Source organism: Acartia tonsa, chromosome 13 (genome assembly GCF_053477335.1).
Source record: "Acartia tonsa isolate MP-2025a chromosome 13, ASM5347733v1, whole genome shotgun sequence".
NCBI lineage: Eukaryota > Metazoa > Arthropoda > Copepoda > Calanoida > Acartiidae > Acartia > Acartia tonsa.
In genome coordinates this window covers 29,769,079-29,795,733 of record NC_137272.1, presented here as the reverse complement: position 1 = coordinate 29,795,733, position 26,655 = coordinate 29,769,079, and the positions used below count along the sequence as shown (strand labels likewise).

The 26,655-nt window shown below is 34.3% G+C and overlaps 2 protein-coding genes across 6 annotated transcripts; both read left to right on the top strand.

The window, feature by feature from the left end:
- Position 1: 1 nt before the first annotated feature.
- On the top strand, positions 2-21,477 carry LOC145304163 (zinc finger protein 711-like). Of its 5 annotated transcripts, none has more exons than XM_080145933.1 (17): positions 2-141; positions 444-561; positions 776-888; positions 1,315-1,429; positions 1,845-2,244; positions 2,868-3,034; positions 3,413-3,505; positions 3,983-4,106; positions 4,497-4,575; positions 4,903-5,011; positions 5,402-5,452; positions 5,765-5,871; positions 7,270-7,305; positions 7,891-8,026; positions 8,436-8,516; positions 20,899-20,954; positions 21,351-21,477. In XM_080145933.1, the coding sequence occupies exons 1-17, from the start codon at positions 2-4 to the stop codon at positions 21,460-21,462; spliced, it is 2,037 nt and encodes a 678-aa protein (XP_080002059.1). In that variant the 3' UTR covers positions 21,463-21,477. The 5 variants fall into 5 exon arrangements, with proteins under 5 accessions (XP_080002059.1, XP_080002058.1, XP_080002057.1 ...); XM_080145932.1 differs by lacking the exon at positions 20,899-20,954 and adding an exon at positions 20,751-20,806; XM_080145931.1 differs by lacking the exon at positions 20,899-20,954 and adding an exon at positions 20,183-20,238.
- LOC145335248 (histone H4 transcription factor-like) lies at positions 21,464-25,880 on the top strand. Its single transcript, XM_080180986.1, has 5 exons — positions 21,464-21,476; positions 21,760-21,863; positions 24,412-24,512; positions 25,029-25,121; positions 25,519-25,880. Exons 1-5 carry the CDS (start codon positions 21,464-21,466, stop codon positions 25,679-25,681), a joined length of 474 nt encoding a protein of 157 aa, XP_080037112.1. The 3' UTR covers positions 25,682-25,880.
- Positions 25,881-26,655: the final 775 nt, after the last annotated feature.

Sequence of the window (26,655 nt, the reverse complement as noted above, 5' to 3'; positions counted from 1 at the left end):
AATGATAAAAATGGAGCAGCAGTCGTATTATGACGACAATGTGGAAGAAAAGCCGCGGGGCGGCTTCCATGATAATATGGACGCCGCCAAAGCTGCTGGGAGCGGTTACCACGAACAAATGGAGGGGAAACCGACACCCAGGCACATTACCAGTTGAAGAATGAAATAAGCCCCGTGATAATTTAGAGAGTTAATCTAACTCTTCAACAATTTTTTATAGTCATCTCTTTTTATAAAAGCCTGTTGATTAAAAAAAAATATTTGGCTTGCTTAAGAGAAGATTGAATATTTTGTATAAGGTTAGGTTAGATTAATATGAAACTTAGTGATTTTCCATGTCCTTATCAGTTAATTGTTAATCAGTTACTGCAATGATTCGTTCTTATGGAATTCATTAACCTTATTTCCAACTGCCTCCTTCAACTGGTAAACATTATTAACAGTGGTTATCCTGAAAATTTGAGCATGGCTGGAGAAGCCATGGAGATTATGGATCCAGAAACTGGAGCCATGGTTAAGCAGATCATTTCAAACACTTCGGGCTCAAGTGGTTGCAAGGAATAGAAAACTTTAGAATTAAAATTACGCGACACTTATCTTTTTCTCTCTGAAAAGATAAAAATATTTTGAAAAAGCGAAGAAAATTGCATGCTGATAAATAATTTTTAATTGCAAAAATATTTAGCCAAAGATTGAATTTAATGTTGCGGTTAATTCAATCAAAATAAGCAACCTGTCTCATAAATAATCTATAGCTTTTCTATGATAACAGGAAAAAATGGAAAGACTTCAAATGATGATAAAAGAAAGTGAAAACAGATTTGATGAAATTTCCGCTGCTTTAGTTCAAATTATGTCCGAGAATATTCCATCTGAAGAAAATTACAGGCATAGTACATTTAAATTCAAGAATAGTACAATTGTTATAAAATATTATGACCTCACATTATTTTGTATATAATATTGTGAGTTTTTTTCGTGGCATAAATAGTAAAGATTTATTTTTTATGCCATTTGACTTTCTATCAGTAAAGGCCAGACCTAATATTTTTTAATGTAAATAAGGAATGTTTTTTTTTATTAAAATCACAATTATCTTTATTAGATACCAATTTTTAAAGAATATACTAATTTTTTCTATTTCAAAAACCATGTTCTTAGTTTTAACATTTTTCTTGCAGTTTATACCTATTACTTTACTTTATTTTTTTAAAACCTTTATTATATCAGTCGAAGGAATTTTATTTCTCAAGCAATAGTTTTCAGTCTATATCAAGACATGGTGAATAGCGAAATAAATGCACTAAATTGTAGGGATCACTTGGATAACATGTCCGTGGATCTGATGGCCATGAAAACAAAAATTGATCACATTGATTTTAATGTTCACAATCTCAGGAGGACCCTGTATGGTCCAGAAGTGAAAAAGGTAAGTGAATTTGCTTATTTAATATTTATACAAAAGGGGACTTTTTCCAAAGAACCAATATTGTTCTCCTTTACAGGGTAGCCTCACATATGTCCTATTAATGTTTATAACTCTTTTTGGGGAGGGTTACCCGCACAATTTTTTTCATTTCTTTTTAAAGTTACAATGAAAAGAAGGGGGTCGACTTCCAACCCCCCTTAAGACCTTTTGGGCCAATAGAGGCCTCTAGGGGCGTAGCCGCTAGTGAGTTATTAAAAGAAATGAACATTGAAACTTCTAATTGTCAATAGGTTAGAAAAAATTTCTTTGACTTCCTTGTTAATTGTTAGAAATTTTAAAATTTTAGTGATTTATTCAAAAATAACTTATCAAAATTTAGTATTTTATTACATTTAATAAACTTTTTCCACCGCAGGCGAAGAGAGAGCGGGATGTTAAGGAGGAGGCAAAAGAGGCCTTCGAGTATATGATGGTTCCCAAACTGGAACAGGACGAATATGACGACGGGTTTGACGCCACATACGCCGAAGAGGTTGAAGGTGAAGGTGATCCAGATTTTGAAGCTTTTGAAACATACGACGATGATAACGATGCTGATTATATGTCAGAGGAGGAGGAGAAACCTAAGACTCGGGGCAGCCGCACCAAGAAGACTAAAAAAGAGAAGGGTCAAAAGGCTGCTATCAGGACTAAATTTGAGTGCGATATTTGCGGCAAGAAGTTTAAGTACGGCACCCTGGAAAGACATAAGGAGATTGTGCATCAGCTGGAGACTAAATACAAATGTGATCTCTGCAATAGAACTTTCAAAGAAGGTAAGGATTTTTATAATCAGTAAAAAGTTTTCTGTGTTTGTAAGTTTTTGCTTTATATCTTGTGTAATACTAAGTCAATGACACAACTATATTATTGAAATAATGATTTCTTTGACTAATAGGATTAATGATGTATTGTCATTTAAAAAAAAGTCTAGTACTCTAAACCTATTTTATTTTACGGATGATAAACATGGAATTGTTAAGACTTTTCTAATTAATACTCGACAATTTCAAGAACACTGCCACACTAAAGTTGCCAACTTTCGTTTGTCCTAATTTATGCTTTATGATCTTTGGTTTTATTAATGTTGTCAACAGTTGATTGAAATGTACTTTCACAGAAAGTGCCTGCTAAGCACATCCTTATTCTTAATCTAAATTAAAATTGGTGTGTGGGTTGTTAATTTCCTATAAACAACCTTGTTTTGGGGGTCTAATCCTGTTGGATATATATTTTCGTTGCCCTAATCCTAAAAACAAAACAAAACGAAAAACTAACCCCCTCCTCCTTATTTTCAATCTATATTAAAAATAAGGCGGGATTCGGTGCTCAACAAGGTACTTTGTTTGAAAGCAACGAATGATTCTTTCACCTTTATCTGACGGAAAATTTGTTTAAGCCAAGGCATATGCTGACCACAAGGAGAAGTACCACAACAACAAGCTGAGAGCCCTCAAGTGCCAGGCCTGCAACTACAGCCACAAGTCCATTCCTCCTATTCGTCTCCACATGTTCGACTTCCATGAGCCGGTGGAAATACCCTATGTTATTCAAACAGATACTCAGGTAAGGCTTAAGATTTAACTGACATTTCATATAAAGAACAAATGAAAATTATCCTCTAGAATGAAAATCATTGTGTGTACAAGTGAGTGTATTATGTACAATTTTGCTGTAATTTAAATAACAAAGAAATAATACGAATTTTAAAGGCAAACCAATTTTCTTAGACTTTAATACTAAAATTATTGTGTTTTTTGTTAGTTTATCACCGTCTAAACTAGAGGGTTTTAATTTTTTTTCTTTTAAATAGCAAATATTAAATAGCATTAAAAAGGAATGCTTTGAATATGAGCTTGACTACTGTACTTTTTAATTACAAACTCGCGTAGTCCTTTTTCCAACAAACAAAATGATCCTACATTGAATATATCTTTTCTTTAGAATGAGATATATCTGTGTATCAAGAAGAATTGCATGTTTGAGACCCAAACTTTGAGTGATCTACAATTCCACATGTCAAATCAGCATCATAAGGTAAAATTTCGAGAAAATGCGCAACAAATATTTTAAAAAGTACTACTTGCAAGATGTGTCTGTTGTCTTCAAGCTCTGTCTTTTCTCTTGCAAGTTCTGTCTTTTTTTGGTTTACGGGAGCCTGGGTGATGGTAGGTAGTCAAGCTTGAAGACACGTAGTTGGGGTAAATTAATTCTTACTTTAATAGATACATTTATTTTTAACAATCAACTAAAAAAGTTTATTTAAAGCCTTCTTGTCACTTGTTTGACCCTCGAAAACAATGATATCAAAAAGTTTTTTTTTTACAAAAAAGGACAGTATTTATTCATTTTAAAAAGGCATCAGTGTTCAGGAAAACTTAACTTGTTTTTCGTCTTTGTCAACCGTTTACTTACGCAACTTATTATTTTATCCCTTTAGTTTCATACTTGTTTTCCAATTTCTTTCATAAGCTTAGCTACTACCAGTTAGACGTAACCATCCTTGTTGTTTAGTCCGTTGACATCACGAACGTGAAACCCAAGCACATCTACGGTGAGATGAAGTGTCAGCATTGTGACATGGTCAACTTTAGCATGGGAGAGCTAAAACAACACATGAAGGCAGAACATCCAATTGGTGAGTTGTTTTTTCTTTTCGTTGCTTACATTAAAATTATTGCTTTATCATTGTCAATAGACAATATATTACAAAATATTTGCTAGGTAATACTATCGTTAGACCGTTCATCTGTCATTAAGCCCATTGTACTTCAGAGGGCTAAATCTGCATGCATAAGAAACCGTTTTGTTTTTAGAATATTTGTTTCAGCTACTCAACGCTATGAGGGAAATGAGATTTACTCAGCTGCTATTAAAGCTAGACCTTTATTTTTGATGGTCAACAGTATAATTCCATCATTTTGAAGCGTGTTATATTTTTATCGCACTTATTTGTAATCTTACAATTAGGTAAATTGGCATTAAAAACTTGAAAACTTATGTTGTAAACTAATATTATTATATTTAGATGGAAAACAAGTGATGTATGTAACAGAAGTATTATACCCCTACACTAAGCACTATCTTTGCCAGCTATGCAAATTCAGGAATGACACATTCTTGCAATTATTAAAATTTGATTTCTGATTGTCGTTTTACATCTTTCAAACAATCTTTCTTAATTATAGGATAAAGGAGGATAGCGTGTCTATTTGACGACATAATAAGAACCTTTTTGGAGACATTTTTCAATCGAAGATTTTTTTTGTTAAGAGATTTTAGATAAATTCTAAAACATTTGAAACCTAATCTTAATGGGAATCGCTAAAACTTTCTGGTCTGTGTAAAAACGATATAATAATGATTATTTAGTTAAAAGTTCTATATTCATATTCCCCTTTTAAATGAGTTTGTGTTCATTTAATCTTTGATAGTTCTAACAATTATGAAGCTTTGCAAATTCATCTCCAATCCTCTCCTAATACTCATTTGAAGATCTTAAAACAGGCCAAGAAATCCGGCAAAGAAGAAGAATTTAAACAGGTATGTTATATAAGATATCTCAAATGGCAAAGTTATTATATTTTGTCATAATATTCAAGGAGTTGAGAAATAGCGATAAATTGATATAAATCCCTAGTAATAATAAACAAAATTGTTCTTATTTAAATTAAAATCATTGGGTTGAAACTAAGATTGGACACTAATAGCTAGCAACCAACCAATCAAAGTACCCACATGTTGTTAAAAGAATTAAGACTTTAGGCTTTAGGTCACATTTGTCTTCTTTCCTACCCCTTAGAATACAGAGTTCTTTGACGCTAGGGGCGAATCCACTAGCATATGAATGAAATATTTTGTTTTGTTTAGAGTAATACATTAAACAATATCTGAATAATTTTTATCGCCAAATAAAAAAATAAATTCATTTAGGAAAATGATATGTCTGGTGAAGTATATAGTTGCAACAGATGTGAATACAAGGAAATTAGTCAATTTAATGATTAACATTGTTATTTCTATAATAAAATGACAACAATGGCACGTGAAATTATAAAACGATTTTATCCTTTTTGTATTTCTTTATTCAACTTTTAATGTCCCTTTTATTTCAAAAACAATCTTTAAAAATTAAATAAAAGTACCCAAACTTTTTAAACTAAAAAATATGATAGTTCCATCTGAAACTTTGGGTACCAGTGCAGTATAATTTAAAGTGCAATGTTCCCTCCCTCCCTAAAAATAGCATTAACTTACTAATGAAACAATCCGAATTGACTAGCATTTATTGTCCAGACTCGGAACCATGTCTGCTATCTGGATCACATCAATGGAGAATTGAAATTTAAAAAGTGTCCGTACTGTGACACTCACTTTGTTGTGGACAGCAGAAAGTTCAGAGGGTGAGTAACGAGTATAATAGTTTCCAGTATGGCTTCGAAACTGAGTAATATCCTTTGGATTAGAACCGGTTCTGGGCCATTCTGAAAAATTATGTAAAGTATCGTAATACTTACATACTGTACAATTTTCTACCAGTAATAAAATGAAATATCATTATATCAATCGGGGTTAACAAAACTGGAATTATTCTTTTTCAATTTATTATCCGTGGAAAGCTGTCTATAATATTGTGTACTGCCAGACCAACATTGTAGACTATAGATGTCTAAAAAAATAAACCACATAATTCTAAACTCTATATTTATGATTGTCGGACTCCAATCCTTATATAAAAGTAACGGGTTGTCTGTATGTCTGTCTCTTTGTAGTGAAAGATCTCGTTAACAACTGCACTGATATGGTTCTCCTTGTCAGAGAAGCTTCTTATAGTTCCAGGGAAGGTTTATAAATATTTTGTGAGAGGACAACTCCACAAGAGGAATAAATATCTTTTCATTGGCCCGAAACTGGCTTATATGATAATCTATAATACAAAGTAGAACGATGTCTGTCTGTCTGTTTGTTTGTCTGTCTGTTTGTTTGTCTGTCTGTTTGTCTGTTTGTTTGTAGCGAAGGATCTCGTTTACCGCTTAACCGATCGGGTTCTCCTTAACAGGGTAGCTTCTCATAAGTCCCGGGAAGGTTTATAACTATTTTGGGGGAGGGTACCACCACCCTATCAGGAGAAATCGCCCCTGGAAAAAATTACCCCTCCCGAAAAAGAGACTCCAACGAAACATAAACCAATTATTTCTGTAATTAGATATTTTAAATAAAAAAAACATTCAAAGTGCCACTAGAGGCCTCTAGGGGCGTAGCCGCTAGTTATCAATATAGCATGAAAGTTACCATGATTGTTTTTTTTTCGCGTTTTAATGGATTTATTTGTAAATGTAAACATTTGTTTAGGCATATGATGAATCACGGTGCTGCCCCTGTGAAAGGTCTCGTATTAACTGAAACTTAATACAGCCACATTTTCATCATTTTAATTTAGGCTTTTGGTTTAATTCATTAGAATGGATCAGCTAGCAGAACTTGAACCTGAATAAAAACATGTTGGTGCTCTCCCTTAAAGTGCCTGTCGAGCACTGAAACCCCAACCCAATTATTGATATAAATAATTAAATGCATCACCTCTTTGTGGGGCCCTAATCCTGCTGTAGCTATAGCATACAAACTAAACCCCCCCCCCCCCCCCCTTATAATTTTAGTATATCTTGAAAAGTGTGTGTGTGAATGGCCTAACAAGGCACTTTGAGGGAAAGAGCCAACTTTTTTGACTGCTTCGCTGGTATCCCTCATATAACAAGAAGAAAAAAATGAAAACAGGGTTTACAAAATATATTTATTTTTAGGCATCTCATGAATCATGGTGCCACCCCTGTTAAAGGAATATTTACTGAATATAACATTTAATTCTGAAATAAGAATTCATTCATGATTAAGAGGTGGAAAGTTTTGCTGCTTAGTTAGATGCAGTTGCAGTTGCTCGGTAAAATGTTCCTAGGATCGATTATCTCAAAAAAAATTATGAACTTTAAAGCTGCTAGCTGCCGAACGGCTTATTGTACAAATAATGCCCGCACATTGTTTTAAGGAGCATTAGAAGTCCTATAAATAATCTGGAATAGCCAAGATCCAATTATACAAAGGAAAATCGATACAAAAAAAAACATTACTTAAAAGTTCCAAACTTTTTACTTCATATTCGTGAATAGTCTTATTAGAACAAGGTCAACAATTTCTGTCCAATAGTAGCGAAGCTTAATTGCAATTTTGTAGAAAAGTATTGCTTTAAAATACCTAAAGGCTGAATGGCTAAATTAAAAGTATAATTTATAGTTTTCTTTTATTGGAACTTTTGAATTGATATCTCAAAAACTACCGACCAACTTACAGATTAAATTGAAAAGTTTGAAGTCTCTAAAAAGACCAAGATTTAATGTTTCACTAAATACGAACCCGCCACCTGCAGGCTCAGACTCGTGGATATGTTCCGATTGTCCGCAGAAGTTTAAGAGAAGTGGTACTAACGCGTACATATCTCATCTGTACCAGGAGCACAAGATTGGAACTCCGTATCATTGTAAACAGTGCGACTTCTTGACAGGAAAGTTAACATAAATATTTATATTATATTTACCATCTTTATATAAAAGTAACAGGATGTCTCTGTACTATTCTGTCTAAAGGATCTTGCTAACCGTTGAACCGATATGATTTTCCTTAACAATGTAGCTTCTCATAGGTCCTGGAAGGTTTTGAAATATTTTGGGGAAGGATACCACTGCCCTTCCAAGAAAAATCGCACAGGAAACCCCCCCCCCCCCCCTAAAAAATAGGGTATAACTTTTTCCCTTCCCAAAGACCCTTTTCCCAAAATAACCTAACATAACCTACCCTAATTTATCAAATCCTCCCTCCCCGCCCCCTCCCCCTTTTATTTTCAATTTATTAAAAAGTTCAATGGGGGGGAGGGATTACTCCAGAAATATTGTTAACTTTGTTGGTGTGTACAGGATCTCTGGACAACATGAAGCTGCACGAGACAGTGCACAGGGACGCCTCCATCCCCTGCCCTCACTGTTCCTTCATCGCTCAGGCATTTATCCAAAAAAATTATTTGTAGAGCTTTTAGGTTGTAGCGGACGGCTCACCTTTGCTTTTCAGAGCCACTCAATCTTGGTCCGCTGGAATTTCATTTCTGTGGTTTTGACATTTTATCAGTTTCTTTCAATGTAGTCTGGAAATAGTAGAGCAGTTATTTTGACTCGAATGTTCGGTAAAATTAACCTAGAATAAAAAAAAACAATATTAATTCTAGGTAGTTACAATAAGAACGGGTTGGCTAATAAAAGTGCACTTATAAATAAAGAAATGAAAGAATAAAAAATAAAAAGGAATTAAATTTACAATTTACATTCCATACTAAAGTCTTTGTTCACTTAAATTTCATTCTACTTAATGTATTAAAGAATATGAGCTATAAAGTACTTACATTGGCTCTCTGTTAGGTTTGAAGTTTGGTTCCAGCAGAATAGTACATATCCAATTAATCCCCTAGTTGCGTTGTTAGGGTTGGTGTTCTTTCCTTGATGGTATTTAGCTTTGAGTTATTTGACTTGTTCTCATTAGCTTTGGTTGTAGCTGTTCTTGTTAACTTCCTGCAAAGATAACAATTGTTAGACAAGGCCAGATTATATTTCCTTATTGACGTCAGATTATTTAAACATTATTTTGAACATTTACTTGAATCCTTGCTACAATAAAGGAATTAAAAAGAGTATAATATTCTATACCTTTTATTTCAGTGTGATAAGCAAATCCCTTTACAGGTAGGGCACACTAGTTCTCCAATTATCCAAGGCTGGTTTTCCGCCAATCAAATTAGTTCTGCTTAGGGGTCTTTTGTTAGGGGTCTTTCTAGCATTAGGGGTCTTTCACACAACACAGATCTGTTCTCCGTTTGGGTATCCACCTAAAATGGAACAGTATTATTGGAGGCCATTATAATGGAGGTTTAAATTATGTACTTTAGCTCTTTATTCTTTTTATAATTTACGTTGGTTTGACTTTACCAAAACATTTAATACATTAAGTCTACTTCAATAGAAAGTTCATTAAGTCACTTGATGTTAGTTTGACTTTGACAAAACATTTGAAATGTTGTTTAATTTAAATTCAATCTTCATATGATTTAGTGTTAGTTTGACTTCAACAAAACATTTGATACTGTATAAATATTTTCACCTTATTGTTCATTTATCTTGCAGTGATATATCCTTTCAACGACTTTGCTGTTACAAATTAAATATAAAAATTTTCTCACCTAGATAGCCACCCGTTATATTAAATATTTATTTATTCACTTACTTTTACTTTCTGAAATAAGAAAAAGGCTTTAAAACTTTAAGTTGCTTTTGATTTTGCGTGCACATATATTCTTTACAATGATTTCCTATGAACAAATACAGATTTAAATTCTTATTGGACATAATTGTCTTTTTTTCTTTACTTTAATTACTTTGGACACAATTTTCATAGAATAAGTATTTAAGAGTGGGAATGAAATTTAGTAATTTAGAAATTAATATTTAGTACTATAATTGGGTGGCGTGATGTGAAGATAAGCTGTCGACAAAGCAGTTTGTAGGCTCAGGTCTACTCTTTTCTCAGACTCATGTTGTAACTCTTTTCTCCTCTTAACTTTTTCTCCATGATTTCAACAGTTAACTTGTTCATCTTTTACAATGTCTTCGCCCCTTTCTTCAGTAAATCTTCGCCCCTTTTCTTCATCAAATTACTTGTTTCTACACCACAACATTACTACTCTTTACTCGGCACTCTATGGCTTGTGTCAACATCTCAACTGTGGCTCATAACTCCTAAATAGTTAGGATTAGCATACGTCCGTTACACTCCCGGCACAGAAAGGCAACAGTTGAGGTTTGTACTTGATCAGAATTTGTAGGTATTCAGTATTTCTTCATTACAGTATGGGTAAAACGTTGATAAAACTTCACAGGATAAATTAATCAGTTTGTACAATTTTTGTAGTGGGGTTTAAGCAACCCTGTTGTAGTAGTTCCACAGGTGGTCCATGGCAAATTCAGCCTCTATCTGACCTCCTAGGTCAAGGTCTGTTTCAACCTCTAAGATAGCCACATCCCTAAGGCTCCTCATGACAGTGCTTGTGGTTTTAGACAACCATAATCTGTATTCAATTTCAACCTTGCGAACAACACCATCTTTAGACTCAAAGACTTGCTTGATTCTGCCAATACGGAAGATGCTGGAACCAAAAGCATTTGACAAATCTCGTAGAAATACAACAATCTGCCCCACTTTGGGCTGGTGAGAGGTGTGGGTCCATTTGTTGGACTTAGGGAAAAAATCTGCTAGCCTTGCATTTTTGAATACTTCCCACCAAGCTTTCTCAATATCATCAATAGAACTCATCATTTTACCAGGACTTTCAACAGTAACTCTACCTAGAGCTGTCCTACCCTTGTTTCTTCCCATAAGCAGTCTGCTAGGGGTAAGTAAATCCAAACCATCAAGATTTGTGTACCTGTTTCCAAGACAGAAGGGTAGGTTATTAAGTTCTGATGCAATATAGGCCAATGCTGTCTCAAATTGTATAACAGAGAAATTCCTTCCTTTGAAAACAGTATTTAGCATTCCTTTGATTTCCTTAATTGATCTTTCAGCCATCCCGTTCCAATTGTGAGCTCCAGGGGGGGCAACTTTAAAAGAAATACTTGAACCAGTCTCAACATTTAAGGTCTTGGCAACATCTGCAACATATATCTTCATATCCTTGAAACCTTTGATCAGCTGGGAACCAGCATCAATGCGGACTTGGAGCGGTGTACCATACCTGTATATATGCCGCTGGAAAGCTAGTAAGAAATTGTCAGTATCATAGCCAATCATCACATAGAGGCCAAGAGCATTGGTAGCACAGCATTTGATTGCGACACCCCAGGCTTGAGCAGTCTCCGTGTTACGTGTTTGTCGTTGGTGGACTTGGCATTTCATCTCATAGGGGCCAAATAGATCAAGTTGGCATATTGTGAAAGCTGGGGCAACATTATAACGGGCATCATCAAGTTTACCCATCTCGATTTGGATGGTTTTAAGTTTGTACCGCTGACAAAAGGTACACTTTGTCTTAATTTCTGTAGCAAGTGACCTTCCACCTATAATAAAAGCAAATTCATAACTTTTCAGTAGAGAAGATACAGCTCCCCCATGATGAGTCAGTTTCTCATGGCAAGTTCTCATAATACAGTATGCTACTGGACTGTTACGGTCCAAGACAGGTACAGCAAATGAAAGTCTGGATAAGTCCAAGGAATTGTCGGCAAGTTCAGCCTCATGACCAGACAGTATTCTGCCAGTATAAACAAATATATCATTTTTCATCTCACCAAGCGCATCAATTTTCTTCCATTCATTAAATTCAAATAATTCTTTAGTTGTCTTCTTGAATAAGTAATTCTTGGCTCTATCTATGTAACTATCTTCAACAATAACAACACCTGGGTTGTCATGAATGATGGTATCATTTCCACTCTTCACACCTTTGAATTTATCTGCAGCAATCAGAATTATAGCAATCCTTCTCAACAGGTGGTTCCAAGTGTATCTCATAGGGTCAACAAGATAGTTGCTAAGGTCATTTCTAAGGCTTATTTTATTGTTGAAAGCCAGTAGGGTTAGACCGGGGGCACCAGAATTACGGATCTCCAGTAAAGCCAGCCGTTGCTCCTCATGATCCATAGATATCTCTGCTAGTGATTTAAGTGGCATGTCTGATACTTCCTCTCGCATCCAATCTTTACCCAGCTGCCATTCGGAATCTTCTGTAACCATAGAAGCATCAGCAGTGCGGGTAGCAATATCAGCAGGGTTCAAGGCAGACTCTATATGCAACCAATCATCAACATTACATAGCCTGCGAATATCAATGACCATGTTTCTAACTGACGTTTGTAGAGGGCGAGAATCACAGTTCATCCAATAGAGGGCAATGACACTATCGGTGGCAAAGATGACTCTCTTGACACATTCTCCAAAATCTCTTACAACCAGATTTGCCAAAACACAGCCCATATTACAAGCTTTTAACTCTGCCTTTGGGACTGTGAGTTTAGTGACCAGCTTAGACTTGCTCATGACAAGATTACAGATCTTTCCTCCAGAATTAAGATTCATTTGAGCATATACAGTAGCTACTGCTATGGATTGACTAGCATCAGTGACTACCAAGAGTGTTACTCCATTGGTAACGTCAACATCATAATTAAATATACTGCGAGGCACTTTAAAGTCAGCAAGCAATTGCACTTGTTGAAGATTGTGTACCCAAACATCAAGCAACTCAACTGGCAACATATCATCCCAATCAACTTTCAGTTTACATATTTCACTTAAGTCTAGTTTCAGTCGGCCAGTAACAGGAACAATAAGCCCTAACGGGTCAAAGATGACTGCAACAGTACCAGCAATCACACGCTTGGTAAATCTACCTGCTAGAGCTTCTCGGATATCACCTTCAACAGAGGGTGGTCGTTTACCTCGTTTCCGCTTGCCAAGATACAATGGTTTAATATCAAGTCCAATCAGATCATCTTTGGGAGCCCATTTGTAGCCAAGTAATCCACAGTTAGCACCATCAGTGGTAACTTTCTCATCAGGTTCATGGCCACTCTTAGTGACAGCTTTCACTTCCATTGTTCCATAGTTTAATGTCTTTTCGAGACAGTCTCCAGCAAGATCTCTAACATCATCATTATCATAAGCAGCAAGTATATCATCAACATATTTTTTGTCTCTTAAAGTATCGGCCCCAAGTTTCAGATCTGGCTCTTTCTCTTCAGCAACATCAGCAACCAGATTAAACCCTTCAGCTGTCAGCTGGCCAGCTGGCTTTACGCCATAAATCAATGTCCGAATCACCATCTCTATTGTATCACCATCTATAGATAAACAGTCCTTCCAAAGCATTTTTTGATACTGGTAAAACTCTGATTTCAGTTTAATGGTGTTATAAGCCATACGGATATCTGCAGACAGTGCAGCTTTACCCTTTCGAAATTGGACAAGAAGGTGGAGTAGGTTAGCTAGTTTGGAGTCTCCCTTTGCCAAGCAATCATTCAAGCTGTAACCTGTTCTAGTCCTTGAGCTAGCATCAAACACAAGTCTGCAGGGAGTACTGATACTTGAACTTGAATACACAGCTCTCCATGGTATCCAGTAGCCAGGCTTGTTAGCTAATTCCTTTTCTGCCTCAGGTAGGTCACTTATTTTCACAAGGTGGCCATTATCAACTAATTTTTGAAAACTTTTGATGATCTCTTCCTTAACATTTTCATCTTTAGTGGCAAGTTTAACTTGGCTGTCAAGGATTTTCATAGCTACATTTTTGTTATCAGTCAGGTGGGTTGCAGGATCACGGATAAAGGGGAGCTCTGTCATTACCACTTTATTCCTGTCATCATAAGACACACAATTCTTGATCTGATATGATTCTTGTTCCTCCTTCAATGACACTTCTTCTAATCTCTCACCATCTTTACACGGATTACAACTTCTACACTTAATGCATCTGTATCCAAGCTCAGCACCTATTTCATCCAACAGTTTAAATTCCTTCACTTGGCGTCCGACACTTACAGCATACATAGCAGAAATTACAGCGCGGTCATCATCAACTAGAGGATTCTCAAGAAGCTCTCCACATTCACAAAACAATGACCAATTTTCAGGTGGGCTTAGTTTAATTGGTTCTTCATGTACCGGAGCAAGGTTGTTCCAAAGAGTATCACACTGAACACGATAAGCTCTACATTCGAAGGATAGGTAAGCTCCAGGGCCCATAAAACTACTTGCAGCTCCAACATGTTGCCAGAGGTGGTGGGGTCCAGCAAGGACAGCTTGGTTGCCATTCCAACCTTTAAGAACAGCCTGCCTTATTTCAAGACCTCCGGGTAACGAGAATAGTAATTTAGGGTGATATTTATTGAACTTAATACCAATCATAATGTCAACATCTTTATTTCCAATACAGTCTTCAATGGTAGGAAGTGGTTTACTGGGATGCAGCTTGTTGAACTCGGCAGAGATATCATCATAAACCTTTCTCAATGGCCAATTAGGAAATGGACAGCTCACATTTTCCATTCTCAATCCAGTAAAAGTTGCCATACGATCCTTTCCAGAATCAGTTTTACCATCTAAGGGTAGCCAGAACTTTTCTTCACCATAAGGGATATTAATCTCAGCGCCAGCTGCTACTTGAAGGGTAGTAGGACCTTCTCTCACAGTTACAGTATCAAGGGCTGAGTAAGCACTATTGCTCAAACCTGAGGACCAACAACCTGTGTCATAGAATACAAGGAGTTTTTCATTGTTTTTACCAGAAATGTATTGTAACTGATAAATTGGACAGTCCTTAACTTCTGGCTCAATCACAATGGTAGATGGATCCTTACCATTTAAATACACAGCTTCGTCAAAGGCATCTGTTTCTGGAGTGGTCTGAGCCGAGGATAAGTAGGAAGCAAGAAAAAACTTTACATCACTCTCTAACTTACTCTTGTCAAGAGTCTTGATAAACTCAGTCTCAAATTTCTTATTCTCTTCTTGATGAAAAGGACAAATTAAGATGTGATTTTTTCTGATATCATCCTTGTCACCACATCTGTCTACCTTACACAGCCACTTATCACTACAATTTTTCATATGATTCTTCAGCCATGAACTTCTGTTGTCCATATCCAATCCTGCATCAGTCCTTAAACAGCGATAACACGACTTCATTTTCATGATCTTCCTCCATCTTTTCTTAACAGGGGTGTCTTGGAAATCCTTACAATATGCCAAATTAGTATGGCTGTGATCACAAAACTTGCATTTTATAGCTCTGGGCTCAGTATTGTTAGACATAATAGGCTGTGATAAGCCACCAACATCAAGAGACTCAATCTGATTATCATCAGAATCCTCGGACACTTCATCCAAGTCATACAGGTCCTCAAGATCATCATTCTCTATTGGCATAGCAGAATATTTCTTAGGCTGGGTATATTTACGGCTGTCTTTAGAAGGTTCCTTTGCTTTCTCAGCAGAAGGTGGCTTAGGACCCTTTATTCCATCGAGTAGCTCACGATATGAACTAAAACTGGTAGCCGCCATATAATCGATATCACAATTTGTATCAATAGCAATATCCTCCAAGAAGCCTAACATAGCTTCAAGGGTGTAACCACGGGTTATTACCATTTCTGGCTTTGCCTTCATCTCTTCCCTCATAACCTTTCTGAAGTCCTCATGATCCTTGGGTAACATGATCTTCTGTAGCACTCCTACAATGTTTGTGGACTCAAACATCATGGTTAAGCCGTGATCCTGTGCCAATTCCGTCAAGGATTTTATCTTTTGGGTAACATTGAATACCCAGTTGCGTTTTTCAACAATCTTTTCTGGACACTTCCCACACGACTTTAAATCTTGAACTTTGTTCATAAAGACCATAGTTGGTTTACCAAAGTGGGATTTTAGCAAGTGCATGGCAACATCATAAGAACTGGCAGATGCAACACATTCCTTGGCTGGGGATTTAAGACAGTCATTCCGTAGCTTAAGAAGTTTTTGTGCAGTAGACAATGCACCAGTCTGGCTAAAATACTCATCTAGTCGTTTGGAGAAGGTAAAATAGTCAAGTTCTTCTGAAAAGACTCCAGAAAACACAGGAGCTTCAACAGTTATGTTTTTACCACTCATTTCAATCATTCCTGGGAGGATTCCAAAGGAACCAGTAACATCATCTAATCTTTTTCTGGTGTCTCTCTTTGACTTATAGAGAGATATGGACAAACCATCCAATATTTCTATTGAATCAGGGTCTCCAGCACAGGTAGCATTTTTATTTAATTCCTCTATTTGTCTGCAACATTCTTGCATGGAGTCACAGTTAGACTTGAATGCATTTTCCAGCCCTTTCAACTCAATGGTGGAGGTTACAGGTTGGAGGCGCATCTCAGTGTATTTAGCATTTACATCCAATACACTTTGTTTTAGTGGAGGTAATAATCTTATGACACGTTGAGAGGATATAATAGACTGCTGGTGTCGGTGATCTCCACCATGCACAAGCTGTTGCTGTGGAGGTGCTTCAGCAGCATGTCTTCTGTCTAACTCTTCGTTCTGCTTTACTTGAATATAAATTAGCTTTATCTTATTTGTATAGTGTGTACAATAAGTGTTAGCTTTAGCATGCTTCGCTGCAGTGAAGTCATCATGGGGTTCTGCTGCAAACAAGGAGATAGTATCAATCAAAGCTTTTCTCTGCTCTGTAGCATCCTTTTGCAAGTCCTTTAGCTCATCAGCTGGAGTATTAGGAGGTTCTAAGTCAACAAAAATGACATCAAAGGTAGTTATTGCACGTTCATAATCAGCAAGAGCCTTTTTCATGGCAACAGTAGATCTTGCCATGCTGGGTTTAATTGTAACAATACTAGCAGCAGATTCAGGTCTCTCCTCTTCACTATCACTTAGTTCAACATCAAGTGGGGGTAGGGTTTTCAAAACAGTAGCACTGGGAAGTTGGAACTGATCTACAACATCATCTTCGATATACAGGTCGTCTTCATTCACATCCTCTCCATCAGTTGATAACTCGGGTAATGTTTCATCAATGAAGTCACCACAATCAGCAAGACCATCACACACTTGAGCATCAAGAGAAGTCTTCAATCTGGGTCTCAGGTTAGGTTTACCAATGAACAATTCTGAAGGTAATGGAGGAATCTGTTCTCTAGGATCAGCTGAACTAAAGGCAGTCTTTAAGCTACTATGGCTTTGATTAGCAATAGTTGATTTACTTTCGTTTAATTCTTCATAAACACTGTTCTCTTCCCAAGGCGCAGCTAGGTCCTGTAAAGTCCCACGGTCCCTTGGGTCGGAAATCACACCTGTAGTGGATGGAGAAAGCTGGTTGACAATGCTTTCAGATGTACTATTCATATGTACCACAGTTACAGTTGTTAATTTTACTGTAGCGGACGGCTCACCTTTGCTTTTCAGAGCCACTCAATCTTGGTCCGCTGGAATTTCATTTCTGTGGTTTTGACATTTTATCAGTTTCTTTCAATGTAGTCTGGAAATAGTAGAGCAGTTATTTTGACTCGAATGTTCGGTAAAATTAACCTAGAATAAAAAAAAACAATATTAATTCTAGGTAGTTACAATAAGAACGGGTTGGCTAATAAAAGTGCACTTATAAATAAAGAAATGAAAGAATAAAAAATAAAAAGGAATTAAATTTACAATTTACATTCCATACTAAAGTCTTTGTTCACTTAAATTTCATTCTACTTAATGTATTAAAGAATATGAGCTATAAAGTACTTACATTGGCTCTCTGTTAGGTTTGAAGTTTGGTTCCAGCAGAATAGTACATATCCAATTAATCCCCTAGTTGCGTTGTTAGGGTTGGTGTTCTTTCCTTGATGGTATTTAGCTTTGAGTTATTTGACTTGTTCTCATTAGCTTTGGTTGTAGCTGTTCTTGTTAACTTCCTGCAAAGATAACAATTGTTAGACAAGGCCAGATTATATTTCCTTATTGACGTCAGATTATTTAAACATTATTTTGAACATTTACTTGAATCCTTGCTACAATAAAGGAATTAAAAAGAGTATAATATTCTATACCTTTTATTTCAGTGTGATAAGCAAATCCCTTTACAGGTAGGGCACACTAGTTCTCCAATTATCCAAGGCTGGTTTTCCGCCAATCAAATTAGTTCTGCTTAGGGGTCTTTTGTTAGGGGTCTTTCTAGCATTAGGGGTCTTTCACACAACACAGATCTGTTCTCCGTTTGGGTATCCACCTAAAATGGAACAGTATTATTGGAGGCCATTATAATGGAGGTTTAAATTATGTACTTTAGCTCTTTATTCTTTTTATAATTTACGTTGGTTTGACTTTACCAAAACATTTAATACATTAAGTCTACTTCAATAGAAAGTTCATTAAGTCACTTGATGTTAGTTTGACTTTGACAAAACATTTGAAATGTTGTTTAATTTAAATTCAATCTTCATATGATTTAGTGTTAGTTTGACTTCAACAAAACATTTGATACTGTATAAATATTTTCACCTTATTGTTCATTTATCTTGCAGTGATATATCCTTTCAACGACTTCGCTGTTACAAATTAAATATAAAAATTTTCTCACCTAGATAGCCACCCGTTATATTAAATATTTATTTATTCACTTACTTTTACTTTCTGAAATAAGAAAAAGGCTTTAAAACTTTAAGTTGCTTTTGATTTTGCGTGCACATATATTCTTTACAATGATTTCCTATGAACAAATACAGATTTAAATTCTTATTGGACATAATTGTCTTTTTTTCTTTACTTTAATTACTTTGGACACAATTTTCATAGAATAAGTATTTAAGAGTGGGAATGAAATTTAGTAATTTAGAAATTAATATTTAGTACTATAATTGGGTGGCGTGATGTGAAGATAAGCTGTCGACAAAGCAGTTTGTAGGCTCAGGTCTACTCTTTTCTCAGACTCATGTTGTAACTCTTTTCTCCTCTTAACTTTTTCTCCATGATTTCAACAGTTAACTTGTTCATCTTTTACAATGTCTTCGCCCCTTTCTTCAGTAAATCTTCGCCCCTTTTCTTCATCAAATTACTTGTTTCTACACCACAACATTACTACTCTTTACTCGGCACTCTATGGCTTGTGTCAACATCTCAACTGTGGCTCATAACTCCTAAATAGTTAGGATTAGCATACGTCCGTTACATAGGTTTGGTTGGGTATATCAATAAATACCAAAAGTTCTTTCGAAGACAAATGGTGAATTTAGTCCTTTTTTTTAAGTTTCAGATTACTGGGACCTGATATAATACATAGAGGATAAAGGACTATAAATTCATTGAGGGGGGAGAGTGGGGATAAAACACAAAATGACATTTCACAACGTTCCCTCCGATGATTTTGATTTACCTAAAAAGAAATTGATAATCATGATTGGAATGCAGATAAAATTAACATATTTTAAAAACTAAGGTTTTTTTTCAATTGTCCTTCAAACAAATAAAAATATTATTTTTATTGTCATTTTCCTGGTAATTGGGATGTGAATCTTAACAATCATTCATTTCTTAATTTTTGGTAGTATATATTTTGATTATGGCATGTACATCTGAACAATGTCTTATTTTGGATTTCAACTTTTTATTCTATATTTTATTAGAGTTGATTAAAATAGTAAAAAAAATTATAACATTTTTTTACTTACTAGACAATCTACCAAATGTCGAAAGCATATAAATGCTGAGAAAACCTCATACGACTGCAGTGCTCATATTTTTCAATATTAAAGATCTGCTTCAAAAATTAATATAACTTCAAAAACTTTAGTCAGAGTAAACTGCCTTTTTATTTTGATTTAGACAGGTATGTTAATGTACAAATGGATAATTTAATCCTTGTTTATTCTTGAATTTATTTATTCTTGGTGGGGGGGGGGGGGATAAAATGACGGAAATAATTGTAACATATATTTGGATATAACGCATTTTTTCAGACTCGCTTCCGCCTAGCCAAGCATATTAATGCTAAACACACGTCCTATGAATGCAGGAATGGATAAATTGATCCTTGTTTAAGATAAAATAAAAAAAAAATATTGAAAACTAACATTTATTTGAATAAATTGCATATTTTAGTCTGACCGTCGACTGGCAAAGCACCTTCATGCCAAACACACGTCCTGGGAGTGCAGGAATGGATAAATTGATCCTTTTAAAATTAAAAAAAGACAGTTTGATATAATACGAAGCATAATTAAGTCGAAGTTTCGATTTGCAAAGCATGTTAATCTTAAACATACGTTCTAGTGCAGAAATTAATAAATTGATCCTAGTCTCGTAATCGAAAACCGTCTACGGGCCCTGTATGAAATAAATAGCCTAAAACTATCAAAGAACCTATGTAAAGCTCACCCAATTGGTTTAGTAGTTATTGATATCTAAGCTACTACGGACAACAAAATATGATAACCCCTAAATATCGTATTGCTGCTATATAAATTGAGCTTCCTATTGGTTAACTCCCATCTTTCTGCATGAAGGTTGGAATAGCGATTTTTAAAATTATACAAAACTGCACTGAAAGCGTTGCAATAACATTTTTACAATTTGGCAATAAAATTGTTATGACATGATCGCGATACCGCTTTTGAAATCTTGGTATAACGACGACATTTACTTTATTTGGATATAATGAATATTTTAGACACGCTTTCGCCTTTCGAAGCATGTCAATGCTAAACACACAAATTATGAGTGCAGGAATGGTTAAATTGATCCTTGTTCAATATTTGAATGAGGAAAAACACTTCAAAAGTGTTGAAATATATAATTGGATATAATGAATATTTTAGTCAAAATTTCGACTAGCAAAACATATGAATGCTAAACACACGTCGTATGAGTGCAGGAATGGATAAATTGGTCCTTGTTTTAATCTTGATGTTAATAGAATGCCTCATAAGACTGATAACAAAATGTTGTTGTTGTTTTTTTTTATGGGAACCATGGTTTATAGTCAATACCTGCATTAAAGATTGTGAGTTGCTAAAGTATTTAGGTATTTAAATAACATTAAACACTTGTTAAAAGGATTAGAACATTTTATTTATAATCTTTGAGGCATGGGGAGCTTTTAAAATTTTTATAATGGCTGGAAGTTGGAAATTCCAAAAGGAAATTCAGACTCAACGAAAATTCCAATTCATTAATGATTGCTAATTGGTGATTGATCACCCGCCACCCCTCCCCCCGGGCGCTTTCCCTATCCATCTTATTGAATGATCAATTTGTCCTTGTGATGTAGCTCTTGTGATGTCAAGTTTACAGTCAAGTATGAATACACACATCATATGAAGGACCATGAAGAAATTGGATCTGAAGGAATTCATTGCCTTATGTTTTGCAAGATTTCATGATATGTTATATAGAAGTAACAGGTTGTCTATCTGTCTCTGTTTGTGTCTATATGCCTCTCTCTACCTAAGGATCTCGCTAACCGCTGAACTGATATTGTTCTCCTTATCATTGTAGATTCTCAAAGGTCCTTGGAAGGTTTAAAACTGTTTTACAACCCTTCCTAGAGGAATCGCCCCTATAAAACAGACCTTGTTTTTTGTTTTGAGTTATTTTTAACTTCCTTTTGAAACTCTAAATTATTTTAAAGGAGACTTTTTTCTAACAATCAAAGCAAAACATTGTCAATGAATTAACAGAGAAGCACGTGTGCGACCACTGTGGAGCTATCTATTGTTCACCCAAAGAGTATCTGCTCCATAAGATTGATGTTAGGAGAGAAATTAATGGTCCTGACTGGAATGTAAGTAGTTTTACATTTTATTTTGCAATTTCTCTAAATAGGAAGTTTTAGGCTTGAATAAAACAGTGATCTTTCCTAAAAAGGGAGTTACTTAAAGTTTCTAGGTTGGTTAAGGGTGTATTAAAAAGTGTTTATTAATCAATGGTTACTCTAATGATCTATTGAAGATTCAGTGCTAAATTAATTTGCATATTTCTAAAGCTTTGCAGATTATCCTTTTTAATAATGCATCCATCCATAATGGTTTACTCATTGTAATTGATTTATTATAAAACAGGAAATTAGCAAAGTCAATAGTGGAGTATAAGCTACTTTTATTATTTTTTTCCAGAGGGAAAGTTATGAAATATAATTTATAAGGTTTTTGAAAACATCATAGTTAAGTATTAATTCTCTCATTCAAAGCTATATAATTTGACTAGAACTCAAAATAAAGTATTACAAAAACTCAGGACAACTCATAAAAAAACAGGGATGACAACATCCATAAATTGCGAAGCACAAAATCTATTATGAAATAGACAAAAGGACAAAGTTAGTTATAGAGCAGATTATGTTTTCATAACAAAAAAAAGAGAGAGAATATGCAAAGACTTTAAAAACCTAGGAAATAAGAAACGCAGCTAAAAAGCTGCTTAAAAGCAGTCAGACTACCATAGATTTTTATGCTAAATTATGTTGCATAATGAAGGAAATATTGGCAAGAAGTTTCAGCCTTTTAACTTTTGAAGGATCAGAGAAAATCTGTTGTAAAAAGTAAAAGCGGCTAAAAAGCTGCTTAAAAACAGTCCGACCGCTACGGATGTTATATGCTTAATTATGCTAAATATTGATGGGAATGATGACAAGAAGTTTCAGCCTTATATCTTTTACAGGAGCCGAGAAAATCAGTTGTGAAAAATAAAAGTGGCTAAAAAGCTGCCCAAAAGCAGTTAGACCGCTACGAATGTTCTATACTTAATTAAGCTCTATATTGATGGGAACGTTGACAAGAAGTTTCAGCCTTCTTCCTTTTAAAGGAGCCGAGAAAATCAGGTTTTCCCCATTGTGTCTCAAACAGACGGACGGACATTTCGAATTATAGAGTAGCTTCGCTACTAAAAATGGGGTAATTCAGTCAAAACAAAATAATAAATCAAAAGTTTAATGGGAAAGTGTATTTTTGTCATTACATCTCCATACAGATTTCCTAAAATTTATATAATCTCCTATCCTATGTCCATTTCTTGTTTGCATGTAGAATAAACTAGGAGTTATTTGGCCAAGTAAATAATTATAAAGAGGTTTATATAGAATATTTAAGACTGTTGGAGAGTTCTACTGTCATATCTGCAATGTTAAATGCAGAAGAAGGAGAGCTCTGGAAAGACACATGAAAAATAAGCACTCTGAAAATCCAACAGGAACTTGCAATTATGGGTCTTAAAAACATTTTTGTTTGTTTATTTTTTTTTGTTTTTATGGTTTTTAAAACAGTAGGTGGTGTTTTTAGGAGATATTTTCTGATATTTTAGATGGTTGGGGAATTCTTCTGTCATATCTGCAATACAAAATGTGCTAGAAGGTCTGCACTGAAGAGACACATGGAAAATAAACATTCTGATAATCCCCAAGGAACTGATTAATTTGGGGTCTTGTCAAAATTTGTTTGTTTTATTGATGGACAAAAGTAGCTAATAGAAGAACATATTAACCAATTAATTTTCTTGCTAAACCTTTATATGAACCAACAATATACACTTTTTTCATTAAAAAATATTTTGCATTGCACAGTCTCATCTTTCTGGGTTCTTTTAAAAGTAATTTATTGCTATATTCAAGTTATAGCAGAAATATAAAAAGTACACAAATCACTCAAAAAAATATTGTCTTAACTTTAAGACATTTAAATTTGAAAAAAAATATTGTATTTTAATATTTTAGGCTGTTGGGGAATTTTTCTGTGAGCTCTGCAATACGAAATGTAGCAGAAAATCCGCCCTGGTCAAACACATGAGAAATAAACATAATGATAATCCCCAAGGAACTGATCAATTTTGGGTCTTTTCAAATTTTGAAACAAAAAATAAAGTTTATTCCAGTTTAGAAAAAATATATAACAAATCAACCTAGTATTTTTATTTTAACTTTTAACTGGTAATGTATATGGTAACTCTTCCAACTAGGTTATCTTCTTGTGGTGTGATCACTTTTTCCTAAATAAAATCATACAACAGTTATGTAAAAACACAAGCAAACATCGTATTTCATCTAATTGGAAAGTTGGTTATTTTATGAGGAGTTCTCAAGGTTTATCGAGTTTAAAAATAATAACTGAGAGCAGCTGAGATCTAAAAAAATAGTGTTTTTATTAAAGTCATTAGAAATAAGAGATATCTTAACAGCTTTTAATTCTTAAACCACTAAAAACCCTCCAAACTTCAAATATATTTTGCATTGCAAAGCTTCATCTAATTGGGTTTTATATTACTACCTATACAAAACAAAATCTCATTTAATATGGACAATTTTTAATTTTACTTAATATTTGCAATTCCAATTGTTTTAGGCTGTTGGGGAATTTTTCTGTGAGCTCTGCAATGCGAAATGTAGCAGAAAATCTGCCCTGGTCAAACACATGAGAAATAAACACTCAGATGATACCACAGGAAACTTACTGAGCAACTTGGGATCTTTTTTTTAAACACAACTTTTTATTTTGGGCTAGGGAAGATTTATAATTTAAAGAGGATAGATAATGATAAATATGTAGTAGAAAAAGAAGTAAGGATCACTTAAATTTTAACTCTTTTGGACTGTTTTATATTACCTATAATCCCTTAAGCTGCAAGTAGATCAACAAAACCCAATATTCCTCCTTACTTCATGTACAATCAATAATTGAGTCATAACCATTCAGGGCTTAACTGACATTTTCCTAACTATTTATAACTAATACAATAAAAATAAACATTGTTGTTACAATTGTACTAAAACATTTATTTTATCTGAAGAAAAGATATCTGTTAAAAAATCCTCATAGTGTTTGGTTGTCAGTTTAAAATTATGATGTAATTGTTATCTTCAAAGGAAATAATGACACACTTTTCAATGTCGGTTATTTTCCCGGATTTGTTTCCTTATTTTTGAAAGACCCTAAGTTGAGCAGCGTTGTGCTGGAACAGGTATGATGCAGTGTGAGCAGCCCGGGTGTGAGTATAAGACCAGGGACAAGACCAATATCAAGAAACATTTTGAGAAGGTTCACTTGGGAATTAGGTAAGATTTCATATTAAGCTTTTTATAAACAGGTGTTAGGAAATCCTATAGAATAGAATTTTGCCAGGGAGTTGTATTTCTTTAGGTGATGAAAAAGTGAAAAGGCAGGCCTATCCTATTATAATTTCGAGGAGATGTAGTCACGGGGGGGGTTTTGCATGTATGTATGCTTATGAATTCGTTGAATTCTTATTTTCGACTATTAAACATCAGTAATTTATCTTATTTGTTAAGTATTTTCATGTATTTGTTAACATCAAATGCTTTACAAAAGTCCAACGCCAGAAAAAAATAACACTTCAACAATTATCCTTTTCTATAATGTATTCTGAAAAGTTTTTAATGTGTGGATGCTGATTTTAGTCACGTGTACTTGAACTATCATTTTACTTTTAAGATGGCCTTGTGAGCTGTGCAAATTTGTGAGCAGCTACAAATCAGATCTGAACAGACACGTAAAGATTGTCCACAATGGATATGCTTTGTCTTGTGAGCAGTGCGACTTCTCAACTCCACATCAGTATGTACTTAACAAACACAAAGAAAAACACCAACATTAAGGGTTTGTTTTTACTGCTAGATATAGCTAAAAAGATTGATATTAAAATGTGTTTCTTACACAGAATTGATAATAGAACATGATAAATTAAGACTTAAGAATCATAATTTTTAGTATAGAGAAAAAAATCTTCGATAGATATCGTTTAATTTTGATTTATTGAAGTCATTATTTCAATAATTTAACTCCTGTTCATGACTGTTTGTTTTATGCTAAAAAACACAGTATTAGGTTTAAGAAAAATAATAATAATTTTGCTAGAAAAAGCTATAAGATGGCCTTTTGTTTTTGTTTTAAATTAGAGACATCGTACACATACCATTTTATCATTTATAGTACCCCTATTTTATTGTTTATAAAGTAAATATTGTATTATTGTAAATACTTGTAACTACATATTTAATCATTCGTGCATGCCGCTTCCTAGTTTATATTTTGACAACATTCGCGGATTTAAAAAAAATGGTGCCACGGATTTTTAAATTCGAAATTTTAAATGTTTACACATAGTTAAGAATCATGCATACTTTGTTCAATTTCATAAAAATATTCATGTATATAACACATTTTTATTCACATCTAAATGGGGAGGCGAATATATTTAATACTTGCTTTAGCATTGAGATTTCCGAATGTTGATATCAGTTGATTATTAAGCAATTTTTAAAAGTGGCTTCCTTTATTTTTAAAAACCTATGCACATTGAGAGAAAAAATTGAATTTTTTTTCAACAAATTATTCTTCCTAATGAAACAAAATTTTAATTTGACTATTTGGTGGACAACATTTAATAAATGAAGATAAATTTTAAAGTATTAAATTATGACCATAAACTATTGTATACAAAAAGTGTAAAAAATTGACAATTTAACATTAAGTATAAAAAAATTCAAGCTGTTTAAACTTACCATAAATTAAAAACTGTAAATCAATGACAATTTATATCTATTAACTAAAATATTTTGTCTAAATTTA

Coding starts and splice junctions, on each gene's coding strand:
- LOC145335248 (XM_080180986.1), top strand. Junction 21,864..24,411: donor TTAATGGTCCTGACTGGAAT/GTAAGTAGTTTT, acceptor CAATTGTTTTAG/GCTGTTGGGGAATTTTTCTG. Junction 24,513..25,028: donor CACTCAGATGATACCACAGG/AAACTTACTGAG, acceptor TGCTGGAACAGG/TATGATGCAGTGTGAGCAGC.
- LOC145304163 (XM_080145933.1), top strand. CDS start 2: ATGATAAAAATGGAGCAGCAGTCGTATTATGACGACAATGTGGAAGAA. Junction 3,506..3,982: donor TGTCAAATCAGCATCATAAG/GTAAAATTTCGA, acceptor CTTGTTGTTTAG/TCCGTTGACATCACGAACGT. Junction 5,012..5,401: donor AAGAAGAAGAATTTAAACAG/GTATGTTATATA, acceptor AAATTCATTTAG/GAAAATGATATGTCTGGTGA.